The sequence below is a fragment of the Diabrotica undecimpunctata genome, chromosome 8 (genome assembly GCF_040954645.1).
Source record: "Diabrotica undecimpunctata isolate CICGRU chromosome 8, icDiaUnde3, whole genome shotgun sequence".
NCBI classification, from domain to species: domain Eukaryota; kingdom Metazoa; phylum Arthropoda; class Insecta; order Coleoptera; family Chrysomelidae; genus Diabrotica; species Diabrotica undecimpunctata.
In genome coordinates, this window is record NC_092810.1 from 104,473,985 (window position 1) to 104,488,110 (window position 14,126).

Genomic DNA, 14,126 nt, shown 5'->3' on the forward strand with positions numbered 1-14,126 from the left:
GACTACTAATGTTTTAGTTTTTTGAGATAAAATTGTCATAATAAATTATTTTGCCCTTATGTTAAATCTGTGGACCAGTTTTTGCAGACAGACTATCTTTATATTGGTCTATCAATATTGCGTCGTCTGCGTAACAGAGTATTTTGATTTCTTTGTTTCCCATTCTATATCCTCTTCCTTTGTTAACAGTTTTGATGATTTCGTCCATGATCAAATTGAAGAGCATTCGGCTCAATGAATCCCCTTGTCTTATTCTGCTGCCTATTTCAATAGGTTCTGTAAGTTGTCCATCTATTCTGACTTCCACTTTTTTGGTAGATGTTTTCGATAGTTTTTATTATATTAAGGGAAACTTCTCTATTATACAGAAGATGGATTACATCTTTGAGTCTTACTCTGTCAAACGCTTTCTTTAGGTCAATCAGACACAGAAATGCTGGTCTATTATACTCTAGTGATTTCTCAGTAATTTGCTTTATAACGAATATTACATCTGTACACGATCTTCCACTACAAAAACCCTATTGTCCATCTACTAAACTCATCCTCTGATTTATTAGCACTTGTAAAATTTTAGTTATAAGTTTTAGCGTATTATTTAACCTCTGTTTATATCTCTGTAGTTTTCTGGCTGTTTTTTATCTCCTTTTTTAAAAAGTAGAATTAGTTCGCTCGTTATCCATTCTTCCGGTAATTTATTGTGTTTTATAGTTTTATTAATTAATGTTGTTAATTGTTCTGTCATTGCTGCTCCACAACAAACAAATGGTGATGGCTCAAAAGCTATTTTGTAAATATTTATCTTTCTATTTGTAAATACAAATCTATAGACGAATATACAATTTTAAGAATATAAACATTAAATCATTTTGTTAGGTACAAAGGACGATCTCTGGAATACAGTACCCCCGAAAATGGCTCAAAGAGTATTTGCAGGAATGTTAAATGAATCATTGACTATTTTGACTGTTAGATACACTCAGGTAAATATAAGGATCAATACTAACTTCGATTTTATCAAAATTCGAGGCAAGATTTTAAAATATATATGGTTTTAAAATTCTGTACCTATGATACCGCGGTTAACATCAGCATCATCATCATCATCATCATCATCATCATCAAGCCTTCTGTGTCCAAAGCTAAACATTTACTACTACTATCGGTCCACAGCATTCTGCCACACTCCTAACCGCCATTCTTCTCTATTTAACCATAGTCCTGGAGGGATTTCTCTTTCCTCTATTTCTCTTTCAATTCCTTCTCTCCAGCTTCTTCTCGGCCTACCTCTTTTTCTTCTTCCTTGTGGTGTCCACGTCAAAATCTGTTTCGGAATCCTGTCATCTGACATTCTCTGTACATAGCCGTACCATATTAACTGTTTTGTTTTTATGTCATCAACTATTGTATGCTTGACTCCCATAATTTCTCGTATTTTCTCATTTGGTATTCGGTCTCTTCTTGATTTGCCTGCTGCTTCAGAAGCTCATTTCTGTTACTAGTAACAGTTTCCCTGTTCTTTGTTTCATTGGCCAAACTTCACTGCCATATGTGATTACACTTTTGTAATCACATATGGCGATGTGATAAGTATGGTGTTGTATATGAGTTGTTTGTTCGCTTTAGATATTGTTTGGTGTCACAGAATGCCGTTCATCATGGATATGGCTTTTCTACCCTGTATGTTTCTGTCTTCTATAGCAGCATCGAGTGTTCCATCTAGAGTTATCTTCATACCCATGTACTTGTATTCATCACAGTGTCTAATTTCTACCCCATCGTCTAATATAATAGACTGCTTTGTCCCTCCAATACACATGGTTTCAGTTTTCTTAATGTTGACTTCGAGACCCCATTTGTTATATTCTTCTATTAGCTTCCGAGTCATGTACCGTCATGTAACATCTGCCTCCCTTAATTTCTTCCAGCCGTGTAGGTATTGAGCTTTCTGCAGCCAATTCCCAGCGATTCTTTTGGCATCGTCTGTCTATCATGTAAGTAGTCTACCTCTGCTCCTTCTGTCAGCTCGTGGTCTCCACTGTGTAATTTTTTGGATTCACTACTCGTCATAAATTCTGGCCACATGGTCAGTTTCACTTGCTCTGTAACATATTTGACGCCTGTTCTTCTTCTTATTTCTTCATTTCTAACTCTGTCTCTAATAGTCAGTCCAAGAAGCTAGCGTTAACATATACTGCGTGAATGATATGTTACTGTATCTGTAAGGAGAAATCAAAAGCTATTATGAAAATATTCGACATTGTTAGCACTCAAAAGATTCTAGCCTATTAAGAATTCCCACTGAAAGTGAAATACGAGTTGCGATTAATATTATTATAATTAAAGACGTAACATTGGCTTTTGTTTATCATGAGATCAGTTAAGGTTATAACGGAACATCATTAGTGATGTACTGGTACATTAGAGGTTCGAACATGTAAATATTATACGAATGTTAATTCTAAGAAATGAAAGTTCATCGATGACACAAAAAATATGTACTATGAGCACCCTCTCCAAGAAAGTATCGCTCATCCTTTAAAGAATCATCTAAGCACTCACACGACGTTGATCAAATAAAAATCACCATTAGCACTGGAAATAAAATCAAAAGGCAGACCTTCATGAAATTGCAGATGAACATCGTAACGATTTTAAGAAGGACCTATCAATTCCTCGGTATATACCTAGGTTTAGTGGTAATTGTGTAAAAAAGTAGGTACAGTCACATTCCCTTGCTTTTCTTTTTAAAATAAAATTTATTATAAAATGCTATTTATTTTAATTTAATGCCTTGTACTTGTACAGATCATGACAAGAAATAACAATATAACAATAACAAGGAATACTAAGCTCAGGTTTGTCAATGCTCTTATTTTTCCCATTGATGCATACGCAGCTGAAACTTGGACACTTAAAAAAATCGATAGGAATAATATCGAAGCCTTCGAAATGTTTCGAAAATCGAAGAATTTTACGCGTGTCCGGGACAGAACTTTTAACCAAACTGTTAAATCTGAAAGAGCTTCATATATGAGACAGGTTATTCAAAAAAGTAAACCGAGCATACCTAATTTACTTCGGCCGCATAGCTAGAAGACCGGGGACCATGGAACTATTGGTAGTAGATGAAAAGGTCGAAAGAAGGCCGAAGACCAAGAGGAAGATGTCCAACAGGATGAGCAGGCCAAGTGAAAACTCTGGTGGGAAAATCACTACATGAAGCCGTCTATATGGCACAGGATTGCAGTCAATGGAGGCAGCCAATAATATTTAGAGTGTCAGCATGCCCTGAGAAAGGCTCAAGGAATGAAGAGGGCAGATCATTAATAATACATATTCTTTGTATCAAATTCGTTATTCTATGATTTTTTTACTTGCAGAGATTATTTGATTGTAGATTCAAATAATCTGAAGGAATCTGAACATGAAAATCTGAAGGTAGACAACCATACGTACAAATATGCCTCTACTTTTCCCTACCTAGGCTCAATAATAAATGACAACAACAACATCAGTCAAGAAATACAAGCACGGATTCTTAGCGGTAATAAGTGCTTTTATGCATACAAAGACTTAATGAAAAGTAAGTTACTGAATCGTGAGTCTAAGCTTAGAATCTACAAAACAGTAATTAGACCAGTGGTCACATATGGATGTGAAACGTGGACCCTCTCAAACACTGAGAAAAATCAACTGAGAATATTTGAGCACAAAATACTAAGGAAGATATTTGAACCAACCCAATGCAGCGATGGTTCGTGGAGAATTAAAATTTACCACGAGCTGGATGAACTAATGCAGAGTGCGCTCTGCATTAGTTCATATTGCAGATATTGGTAGATTCGTAAAGTCACAACGACTAAACTGGCTTGATCACCTAGAAAAAATGCCAGATAATCGAGCTGTAAAAGTAGTCCAGAGATGGAAGCCCCAAGGAAACAGAACAAGAGGAAGACCCCGTAAAAGATGGATAGACGACGTATAGAGGGATCTTAAAACCATAAACATCAGGCAGTTGCGAAGGAAAGTATCCGACAGGGCAGAATGGAAGAACACTGTTAAGCAGGCCATACTCACAAAGGGTTGTAGCGCCATTAGAAGAAGAAGAAGAAGATTCAAATAATTTATCAGCACTATGAGTTTTATTACAATAATAAAATTTTAAAGTTTATTTAATTTTTAGAGCGTACCATCTGAAATAAGAAGTCAGCTTATAGTGGTAGATATAAGCAATTTATTGGTGTGTGTTGCAAATCTGCTTCCAGCTATATGTAACAATGCCAAAGATCTCATTGGAGTCTCGTACAGTTCCAGTAGTAAAATATTAAGGGACATTCACACTAAATGTCAAGAACTATATACTTGTTTATTATTGAGAGGAGCACCAATTGATCTTCTACATAAGGTAAAGAAATACCTACTTACTCTATTATTGCCACTGCCAAATTATCAAAAGACTAGTTACTGCAAAATTACTGTTTTGTGATGTTTTAGTTATACGCGTATAATCAATTGTATAATATTTTACTCTATAATACTACAAGAATTGAGAGATGTTGATAATAAGACTATATAAAATTGTACTACGGTATAGTTTTTATTCTTTTAGTACAATGCTCTGATTGATACATTATAACTTGATTATGTGTCTTAGTTTTATATGCTGATAAGCTAGTTCATTGATGAACGTTTTGAAGCCAAGAGGATTTCTTCATGCCAATTACACTCTTTGCGTCTACCCTTTCTTTAAGTATTAACTGCATTATAAACTATCTGCTATTTCTCATTATGTGTCTCAAGTGTTTAAGTTTTTTCTATGTTATTTTCGTCAATTCACCTTCTTCTTGTAAGACTTAATGCACTATCATCATACTTTGAGCATTCAGCGATAAGATCACATCTCGAATGCTTGTAACTTATATATTATATTAACTTTCATAATATACGTTTTACATTTGTTTAATAATACAGGATATACATAACATTTAACTTCTTGCTTACTTCTTGCTCTGACGCCAATGCAAAGGTCGGAAGAGAAGATGTATATAAAAACATAACAGGGGGAGAAACTAAATAAATGAATACAAATGATAATGGCCAAAGATTGATACATTCGCAATTGAATATAAGAAAAAAATAATGAGTACGCATTTCGAGAGAATATATATATATATATATATATATATATATATATATATATATATATAAAGGAACGTGGAGAATTCCGGGATCAAATGAAACTAATCAAATAGATCACACATTAATACAAGAGAAATTCGCCAATTTAATAAGGAAAGTGGAAACTTGCAGAAATGCTGACGTAGACTCTGATCATTTTTTGGTTAGAATTAATATCAGAGATGCAATAATTAAAAAGCATAATAATAATTAACAAAATGAAATAAAACAAATGTTTACAAAGAGGTAAAATATATTAAAACTGGGTATCGGGGAAGAGCGATGAATGTAAAAGATAAGCAAGGACCTGATAGTGGACGAAGACCAAATATGTGAAAGGTGGAAAGAATATTTCGAAGACATGCTAAATGACGGAGTGACCACTGAAAAAAATTATAATGTTCCTAAACCTCAAATAGTAATAGAAGAAATACCAAAGCCCACAAGAGAAGAAATTGAAGAAATAATAAAAGATATGAAAAATTAAAAAAGCCCCAGGGAGAGTGACATTGTGGCAGAGAACTTAAAATATGGAGAAGAGGCTTTAATATACCAACTTAGTGAGCTAGTGAGCCAACCTTGTGATCTAATACTAGCAGTGTGGGTTGCCGAAAAAATGCCTCAAGAATGGAACAAGTCCATTATAATTCCTATACACAAAAAAGTGCAAGTACAAAGTGCTCGCCATACCAATTAAAAAAAGATTAGAAATATATGTAGAGAAGAATCTAGGAGAATACCAGAGAGGATTTTGCAAGGGAAGATCAACAGTTGATCACATTTTTATGCTAAAACAAATCCTAATCAATTGCTATGAAAACATTTCAGCACAAGTACTTTTTATTGATTACAAAACCGTCTACGATACAATAGACAAAAACAAATTAATAGAAACGCTAAAAGAATATCCAGTGCCAGAAAAAAACAGTAAGATTGGTAAAAATGAAAATTAGACAAACTATTTGTGCTGTGAAATGCAACGGTACAGTCTCAGAAGAATTCGAAGTAAAAAAAGGTGTTCGCCAGTGAGACCCGTTGTCTACCTTGCTATTCAATATAGTTCTACAAAAAGTTGTGAGGGTTAGTGGGATAAATAAGTCCGGCACTCTTTTCTATAGAGCACCAATGCTTAGCGTACGCTTATGACGTGGTTCTCATCTTATTCAAGAAATGAAAAAAAAAACTGGCAAGTATAGCAAAAAGACTGATTCGGGAAAGCTCTAAAATGGGACTAAAAGTAAATATTTATAATTCCAAGTACGTGGAAATCTCGAGCAAAAAAGAAATAAACACCAGGAGCTCCTTTAAATTGGAGGTGGAGGATGGATTAGTTGTAGAATTCGAGAAGGTGGATGAATATATGTACTTAGGTACTCTTATTGATCAGAAATGTAAGGAAGAAACTGAAATCAACCTAAAACTGACCAAGAGCAACAGATGTGCCGGAGCCATGAGCAAAATAATTAAGGCCAAAGATATATCTGGTAATACAAAAATAAGAGTATACAAAACTATAATTAGACCCACAATGCTATACGCTGCCGAGACATGGACTATTAACAAAACTATACACAACAAATTGGAAGCATGGAATAGAACGATACTTTGCAGAATGTTTGGTAAAAAAGAAGTAGACAGAGAATAGAGAAGACTAACTAATGCAGAAGTGTACCAATTGTATGCTAACTCTACAATAGAGTACAAGGTAATAGATTACTTAAGAATATTGCTTGGAGAGTACTGAGAGCAAAAAAAAGAGAAAAGGACCAAGAAAGAAAAGGAGAGATACAGTGATGAAAGATGTCAGAGAGATGGGAATCAGAGATTGGAAGCTGATAGGTAAGAACAGAAAACTATGGAAATTATCCATCCAGCAATGCTGTAAATGCTATACAAAATTACATAAAGTATCTGCTATTTCTCATTATGTGCCTCAAGTGTTCAAGTTTTCTCTATGTTATTTTTGTCACCTTCTCCTTAACCTATTCTGTTTAGGGCTTAATGAACTATCATCATACTTTGAGCATTCAGCGATATGACCACATCAGCGAATACGGACATCAGCCAACAATGAAGAAAGTATTTTAAACAATTCTTAAACACTGACGAGCTAACAACATTCAAACAAAAACAGTACCACTCAGCAGAACTCGAAATAGCGTTACCAGCGCTTGAAGAAGTAAAGACAGCACTACTGGCACTAAGAAATAGCAAAACCCCGGACCCAGATGGCATCCTTGCGGAACTAATTAAGAAAGAGGAAGAACAACTTCATGTACAATACAACAAAAATATACATCAAATTTTTGTAGATTTTAAAGAAGCGTATAATTCTGTAAACATTGATACACTGTGAAAAGTCTTTTTCTTCTTCTTCTTCTTTGTATGTAGACATGACCCTGTCTGTTTTTCAATGTGCCTCCAGTGTTATCGTTCCATCGTTTTTGTGGTCTTCCTACTAATTGTTTTCCCATTGGGGAACCGTCTCTTGCCGTCTTTACTACCCTATTTGTTTTCATTTGTCTTATATGATCGTTCCTTTCTACTCTATTATTTCTTACTCAATCCTTGATATTCCCGACCTACGTCGTATATCTGTACTTCTAACTCTGTCCAATAGTGTTTACTATCAATTTTTCTAAGTATTTTCATCTCTGCTGTTTCTAACATCTTTTTTGCCGTGTCTATATAAGGTCATGTTTCTGCAGCTTATGTCATTATTGGTCTGATGACTGTTTTGTAAATTCTGCCTTTCATTTCTTTTCCGATATTTTTATTTCTCCATATTGTTTTATTTAGGGTGCCTGTGGCTGTCTTTGCTCTATTCACTTAATTTTTCACTTTTGTTTCGAGCTCTATGTAGCTAGGTAATGTGTTGCCTAGATATTTAAACTCCATCACTTGTTCTATTATCTGACCTTCCAGCTCAAATTTGCATCTTAGTAAATTTGCTGCTATAACCATCCATTTTGTCTTTTTTGGGTAATTAACATGTTAAGTAACATAAAATTTTCTGGCGGTTATATTAAATTGGTTCAGCATGCATTGTAAATCATCTTCACTTTGAAAGGGTAGTATTGCGTCGTCTGCAAGGTACTAGTAGGTAATGCTATAAATAGGAGCACCTAGAAAGTTGTTAGGATTAGCCCAGATATGTGTACAGGATTTATGTGCACTTATCAGAATTGGCAGCAGTACAACAGTTAGAAAAGCACAATCAGAAGTAACAAATGGCTTTGCTGCCCAGAAAATTCGCCAAAATTAAGTCGCTTATTTTACCAATACATGCGCCTCTCGTACAGCGTTTTTTGTTCTCCCAACAATATTGATATTATCAGCATAGGCAAGGATTTGCACTGATTTGTTATATATTGAATCAATGCTTGTGATTTGTGACATACGAATTATTTTTTCTAGAGCCAAATTCAAAGTAAATTCGTAAATTTTAAGTATTTCCAATAAAAAAACTTGGAAAAATACTATTCAAAAAGACTAATTAAAAATAATATGTAATTAAAAAGGAAAAGACAGTTAAGATTTGATTTCACGTACAGGGCGCTTGCGCATCCGCTTATACGTATTTCGGTCTAATAGGCCTCATCAGTACGGCTTTCGTGCTCATAACATCTTTATCAACGTCTGTTTTGCCTTGCAATTCTTAGAAGGTACAGATTAAAGCGAAATTCTGAATTTGGTTTTGAAAATTAGTCTACGATTTTAATATGTAATTACTTTTGAATAAAATAATCCAATAATGAAAATCCTAATATTTAGTTGTTATACATTATTTTTCTTCATAGGTGTTCAGAAGGGGTTTAGACGTAGTAGAAATGTTTAAATCAAGATCTGCTGGAGTTGCTCCGTGGATAACATTCGCTTTACCAAATTTGTTTGACGACAAGCTAAAACCAGGTTCTAAAACAAATAATAATCCAGATACAGATATTGCATTGGAGCTTGTGGTAATGTTAGCTCAACCACAACCAAACTGGGCTTTATTATTAAAAGTAAGGATAATTTCTAATTTTACATAAAAAATATCTATAGAACTGACTGCAACTTCACGGAAAGTCGGAGTAACAAATTATATGAACATAAAAATGTTTATATAATCACATGCTCAATAACAAAATGTTCTTAATATGTACTGTATTCATTTGAAATCTTAACGTTTGGTCATTTATCTTGTGCTACTTTTACTAAACTGAGTTCTCCGATTTTACTTACGTGTTTATTCTACTCAGTTCTTGTCTAGTATCCATCCTTTTATGTGATCCATTCACTGGTAAACACACAGTTCGCTGCCGGAAATTTTTTTACTGTTTCTAGGTAATTTGGGTCTGCTGAATCCAAAAATGCCATCAGATTTGCTCCATCAGATCGTTTTCAGGAAATACAACAGATCACATTTCTAACATATAGGGTAAGTTAACGCAGCACTAGCTACATATATGTAGTGCTGCTACTAATTAAATAAACAAAACACTAATAAAAAGTAAGATATTTATTGTACAATAATGTACTTATAAAAATCATCACACATATCTGCCAAAAAAACTTAACTTTTCATCTAACCTAACCAACATCGCAGCACAAATCTGCTATTCAGCGTCACCTAAAAACTTCCTTTTATATAATTTTCTTGTAGACTTTAAAAGGATGGTCCCTTTTAAAAAGACTCCAGCAGTAATCCGCCATCATGTGAGTGTCCCATCTCCCCTGATACCTCTCTTCCATCGTTTTGATATCATGGTGGAAGCGTTCCCCTTGTTCCTCACTAAGGTCACCAAGATTTTCTGGGAAACGGTCTAAGTGGCTGTGGAGTTAATTAATTTAAATTAGACGATTCTGGTCTAGAGCCTTTACAAATTGTTTCATCAGCCCTAGTTTAATATATAACGGAGGTAATATTATTTTCTCTTAGTCGACCAATGCTTCGTTAACTACATTAGCTTCTCCTTGAACTAAAGCATCTCTGGGATGCCATTTTCTTCTACTCCAGTGTTGGTCCTTAGCCCTGCTAAACCGAAGACACAGGAAACAAGGATATTTTGCCTTATAGCCACATTGTTGTCCCAGGAGAAAGTTCTCCATCTTAAAATCAACACAGATCGCCCACTGATGTTGGTCATACTTGATGTTTTTTAGCACCAGCGAAATTGTTTTATATTCTTTTTTTATTTTTGTAGAATGCCTAATTGATATACTTGCATATTTGTTGCCATTATGTAAAAGGACACACTTTAAACTTCGTTTGAAACTGTCGATAAAAAGACGCCAGTGATCTGGAGTATATTCCGATACAACCATTTTGTATAACAGTCCTTTAATAATATTACAAAAAACCATATAATTTTGCTGAGAAAAAAAAGGCAAAAGATCTTTTTCTCCATTACGGTAGTATGTAATTTTGGTGTCTGGGTGAAAAAGATTCTTTTGCTTTAGTCTGGAGGCAAGCAACTCGGAAGAATCCTTTGGAAGGTTTAAATCTCTGATAAGATCAGTTAGCTCTTCCTGAGTAAAGAGTTCAGGACTTGTTGACCCCTCTTTAAAATCAGACAGCTAAATATTGGAATGGGTATCTGTTCAAGCTGATGTGGAATTGGCCTTATTGCTGAATCCAGGTTAGGATATGTCCACGTATGTCGATTGTTACGATTAATGCCCTTTATATTCACAAGACAGAAATAGCAATCGTCAAAATTATTTTTTGGTTCCCTCCACACCATTGGTACACCAAACTTTAAACATTTTCGTTGTCCTTTCGTCCACTGTCGCAAGCTTTCCAGACAAGTTTTGCACACTACATGTGGAGCCCAGGATTTATCTTGATCTCCTAAATGAACACCAAAATAGGCTTGATATGCCCTTTTTATAAAATCACAAACTGGTTTTCTATTTTCCTTTATAATGTACTCGCCACATATGTAGCAAAAAACATCCGGGTTATTCACACAACAACGTCTGCTTGTAAAAGCCATCGTTTTCAGTTGTCAAAAACAAACTTATGCAACGAAACTCAGGTTCAAACTAAATTTTACAATAGAACGCAGTTGACTTTATAGGAATTTATTAAGGCCGTTTCAAAGAAAATACTATTTACTTATTGGACAATAGTTAAAAAGCAATTAGGGCTAATTTCAAGTTATGGGCATTTCCAAAAAGTACACTTTAATTAAAAGTCATTAGTATGTATTTGTATTAGAATTTGTTAAGTTGGTTTATAAAAACATGTTGCAGTTAGAGTGGTGGAATATACAGAAATGTAAGAATATTTAAGTATTTGATGAGTATGTTGTATCCCGAAAACTAGAGCTGATACAAAGAAAAGGTTTGTATTTTTGGAAATAGCACACATCAATTAACCAAAATCAGTTGATTTTTTTTTCGGCAGCAAGACAAATTTTTTTTTGTTGGGCGGTGTTATGTTACACATTTGTCTAAGATCAATATTCTTAAGTGTTTAAAATTTTCTTCTAAAATATAGGAGTCCCTGCAAATCACCTTTATTCTCTGCTATAAGTGTTGCATATTATGCATAACATATAATCCATATAATCAATAATGTTAAACACGTTCCTTATGACCAGATAAAAAACTCCTCTCTAAAAGGAACATATTAAGTACGAATTTGTGACGTCACATATAAGTCCGCTAATCTAATAAAAGGCTAGACACGTTAAGTGAAAACGCAGTTTGTCCAGGACGATAACTACTAGCGCCACCTAGAAAAGAAATCTGAACTGCCAACTGACATTTCAACCTACTGAGTATTAATCAACCATATTTTGTTCTTCAAACGATACGGTTGATTTATTTCTAATTCATTCTATAAATTAATGATACAAATATCCTTACTTGGAAATTTTACTAATTCATCAGTAATTAATTTCTTCGAAAAATTACCAAAAGTATTGGTTACTGTAATTTTTAGGTAAGATTTAAGACTTTAAATCGAGCTAATAATCGAATTGTAGATTTAATATAAGCTCCGAATAAAACTAGTTTTTAGGTTCTAAAAAGCAACAAAATAATTACAGTTTTACATATAATGTAAATCTGAGTGATTTTTCTCATCGCAAGTATAAAATCTATGAGTAGGGAGAAGTAGGTACAGTGAGACGGTCGCAGCACTGAGACAAACTTGGTAGAGCTTACTTACTACGTTCGGTATTATCCGGTAGAACTAAACGAACATGCCTATTACCACCTTGGAAAGAAGCAAACAAGAAACTGTTGAGCTTCAACAAGAAATGTTTTAGTTATCGCTGGTCATTCGAAATAAGTGCGTCGTAGTAAATATACCGTATCTACGTGGCCGGTGTTTTCACGGAAATTGAAGTTTTTTAGACAAGGTAGGAAGGCAAAAACAACTTAAAGCTCTTTAAGAATATGAGGTATATATTGTCAGGTTAATGCGATATGTTTATTAAACAGCTCCTAACAACATGATGGAAGATTTGGTTGTTCAAATATTTATTGATGATCTTCCTGATCGTGAAATGCAGTGAATACTGCGATTAGCTCGTCGCAAGACGCTGGTTGATGCCTTGTCAAGATAAAGGGAAATTTGACTAGCTTTTTAATCCAATAAAAGTCATTGCATACAAGAAAACAGAGACCATGAGGTGCTGAAATTGTGATGAAATGGGACACGTACGAAGTTTATGTAAGCATCGTAAGTACAACATTAATTAAGAAATACACCAGTAGTTTAAGAATCTAGAGGGTCAGAGAGCCAGATGAATTGAACGACTCCAATAATACGATTTTATTAATGAGAATCGGGCCGAAGTTAGCCACAGGAACGCTGATTCTCTTACTGTGAGTTCAGTGTGTTCCCACTGCAACAAAATAAAATTTACGCAAGCAACAGTGGTAATAACATCGGTGGTCAACGGGAGTGGATGCCTACTAAGATCAGAGAAGAACAAGAAAAAAATTTAGTTTTACAGATAAATTCGAAAACGGAATGGAGAAAATCGTCGACCTTATTGGTAAGGAATATCAAACATATGCTCAGTAGTTAAAAGAGTGAAGAGAACACAGTTGATGATACCAAAAAGTAGAATAGCCGAAATACTTGATTAGTTACATGATAGTTCATTAGGAGGACATGTCGGTGAAAAGAACACCCTTTGTAAAATTCGAAAATGGTTTTATTGGATGAATAGTTCCGACGATATAAAGGACTGGCGTAAGAAATGTACTACCTGTACCACAAGTAACGGACCCTACCAAAAAATAAAGGCTTGTATGATACAATACAATGTTAAAAGTCTATTTAAAGAAATAGCTTTGGATATTGACGATTCGTATTCAGAAAGTTAAAATCGTCGTGATGGACGGTCGCAAGCGCATGTTAGTCGTGATGAACTACTTGATGTAGTGGATCGAGTTCTAGGCAATTTAAGATCAGAAGACCACCATTATTGCAGATGTGTTGATCAAGGGGTACATCAGCCGATTTAGGGTGCCTTTGGAGATCCATAGTGACCAAGAAAAGTACTTTGAGAGCAATATATTTCTTGGAATCTGTAATAAACTAGACATAAAGAAAACAAGAACTACAGCCTGATACTCTCAATGGAATGGAATGTTTTTCCGTTCTTCACAATGGCCTACATATCTGCTGTTAATGAATCAACGGACCAAACACCAGCAAAATTCCTATTTGGGCGCGAGATGCGATTACATTGTGATTTAGAGTTTGGATCTTGATTTGGAGAAGATGTAGCTGGTAAAGATTATGGTAACGAATTACGAAGAATTACTTGCTATCCAAATATTGAAAGGCTGAATACTCTTCTTGTCACCTTTTTGGACATTCCTTCTATTGCTCAATTTTGGCTGCTAGTACTTTAGAAAGTCATTCAATACAGATGGTACAGCACTCGATTACAATTGCTAAATTGCAAAGGACTAAAATAATTGCAATAATTATA

General features: G+C 34.5%; 1 protein-coding gene across 1 annotated transcript in view; it reads left to right on the top strand.

Annotated features, from left to right (window-relative positions):
- The window catches only part of LOC140448507 (uncharacterized protein KIAA0825 homolog), a 59,143-nt gene that overhangs the window by 21,471 nt on the left and 23,546 nt on the right, over positions 1-14,126 (top strand). Inside the window, exons 4-6 of the mRNA XM_072541590.1 lie at positions 877-983; positions 4,187-4,408; positions 8,982-9,188. Of these exons, the coding sequence (XP_072397691.1) occupies positions 877-983; positions 4,187-4,408; positions 8,982-9,188 (536 nt within the window). The remainder of the gene's footprint in view (positions 1-876; positions 984-4,186; positions 4,409-8,981; positions 9,189-14,126) is intronic.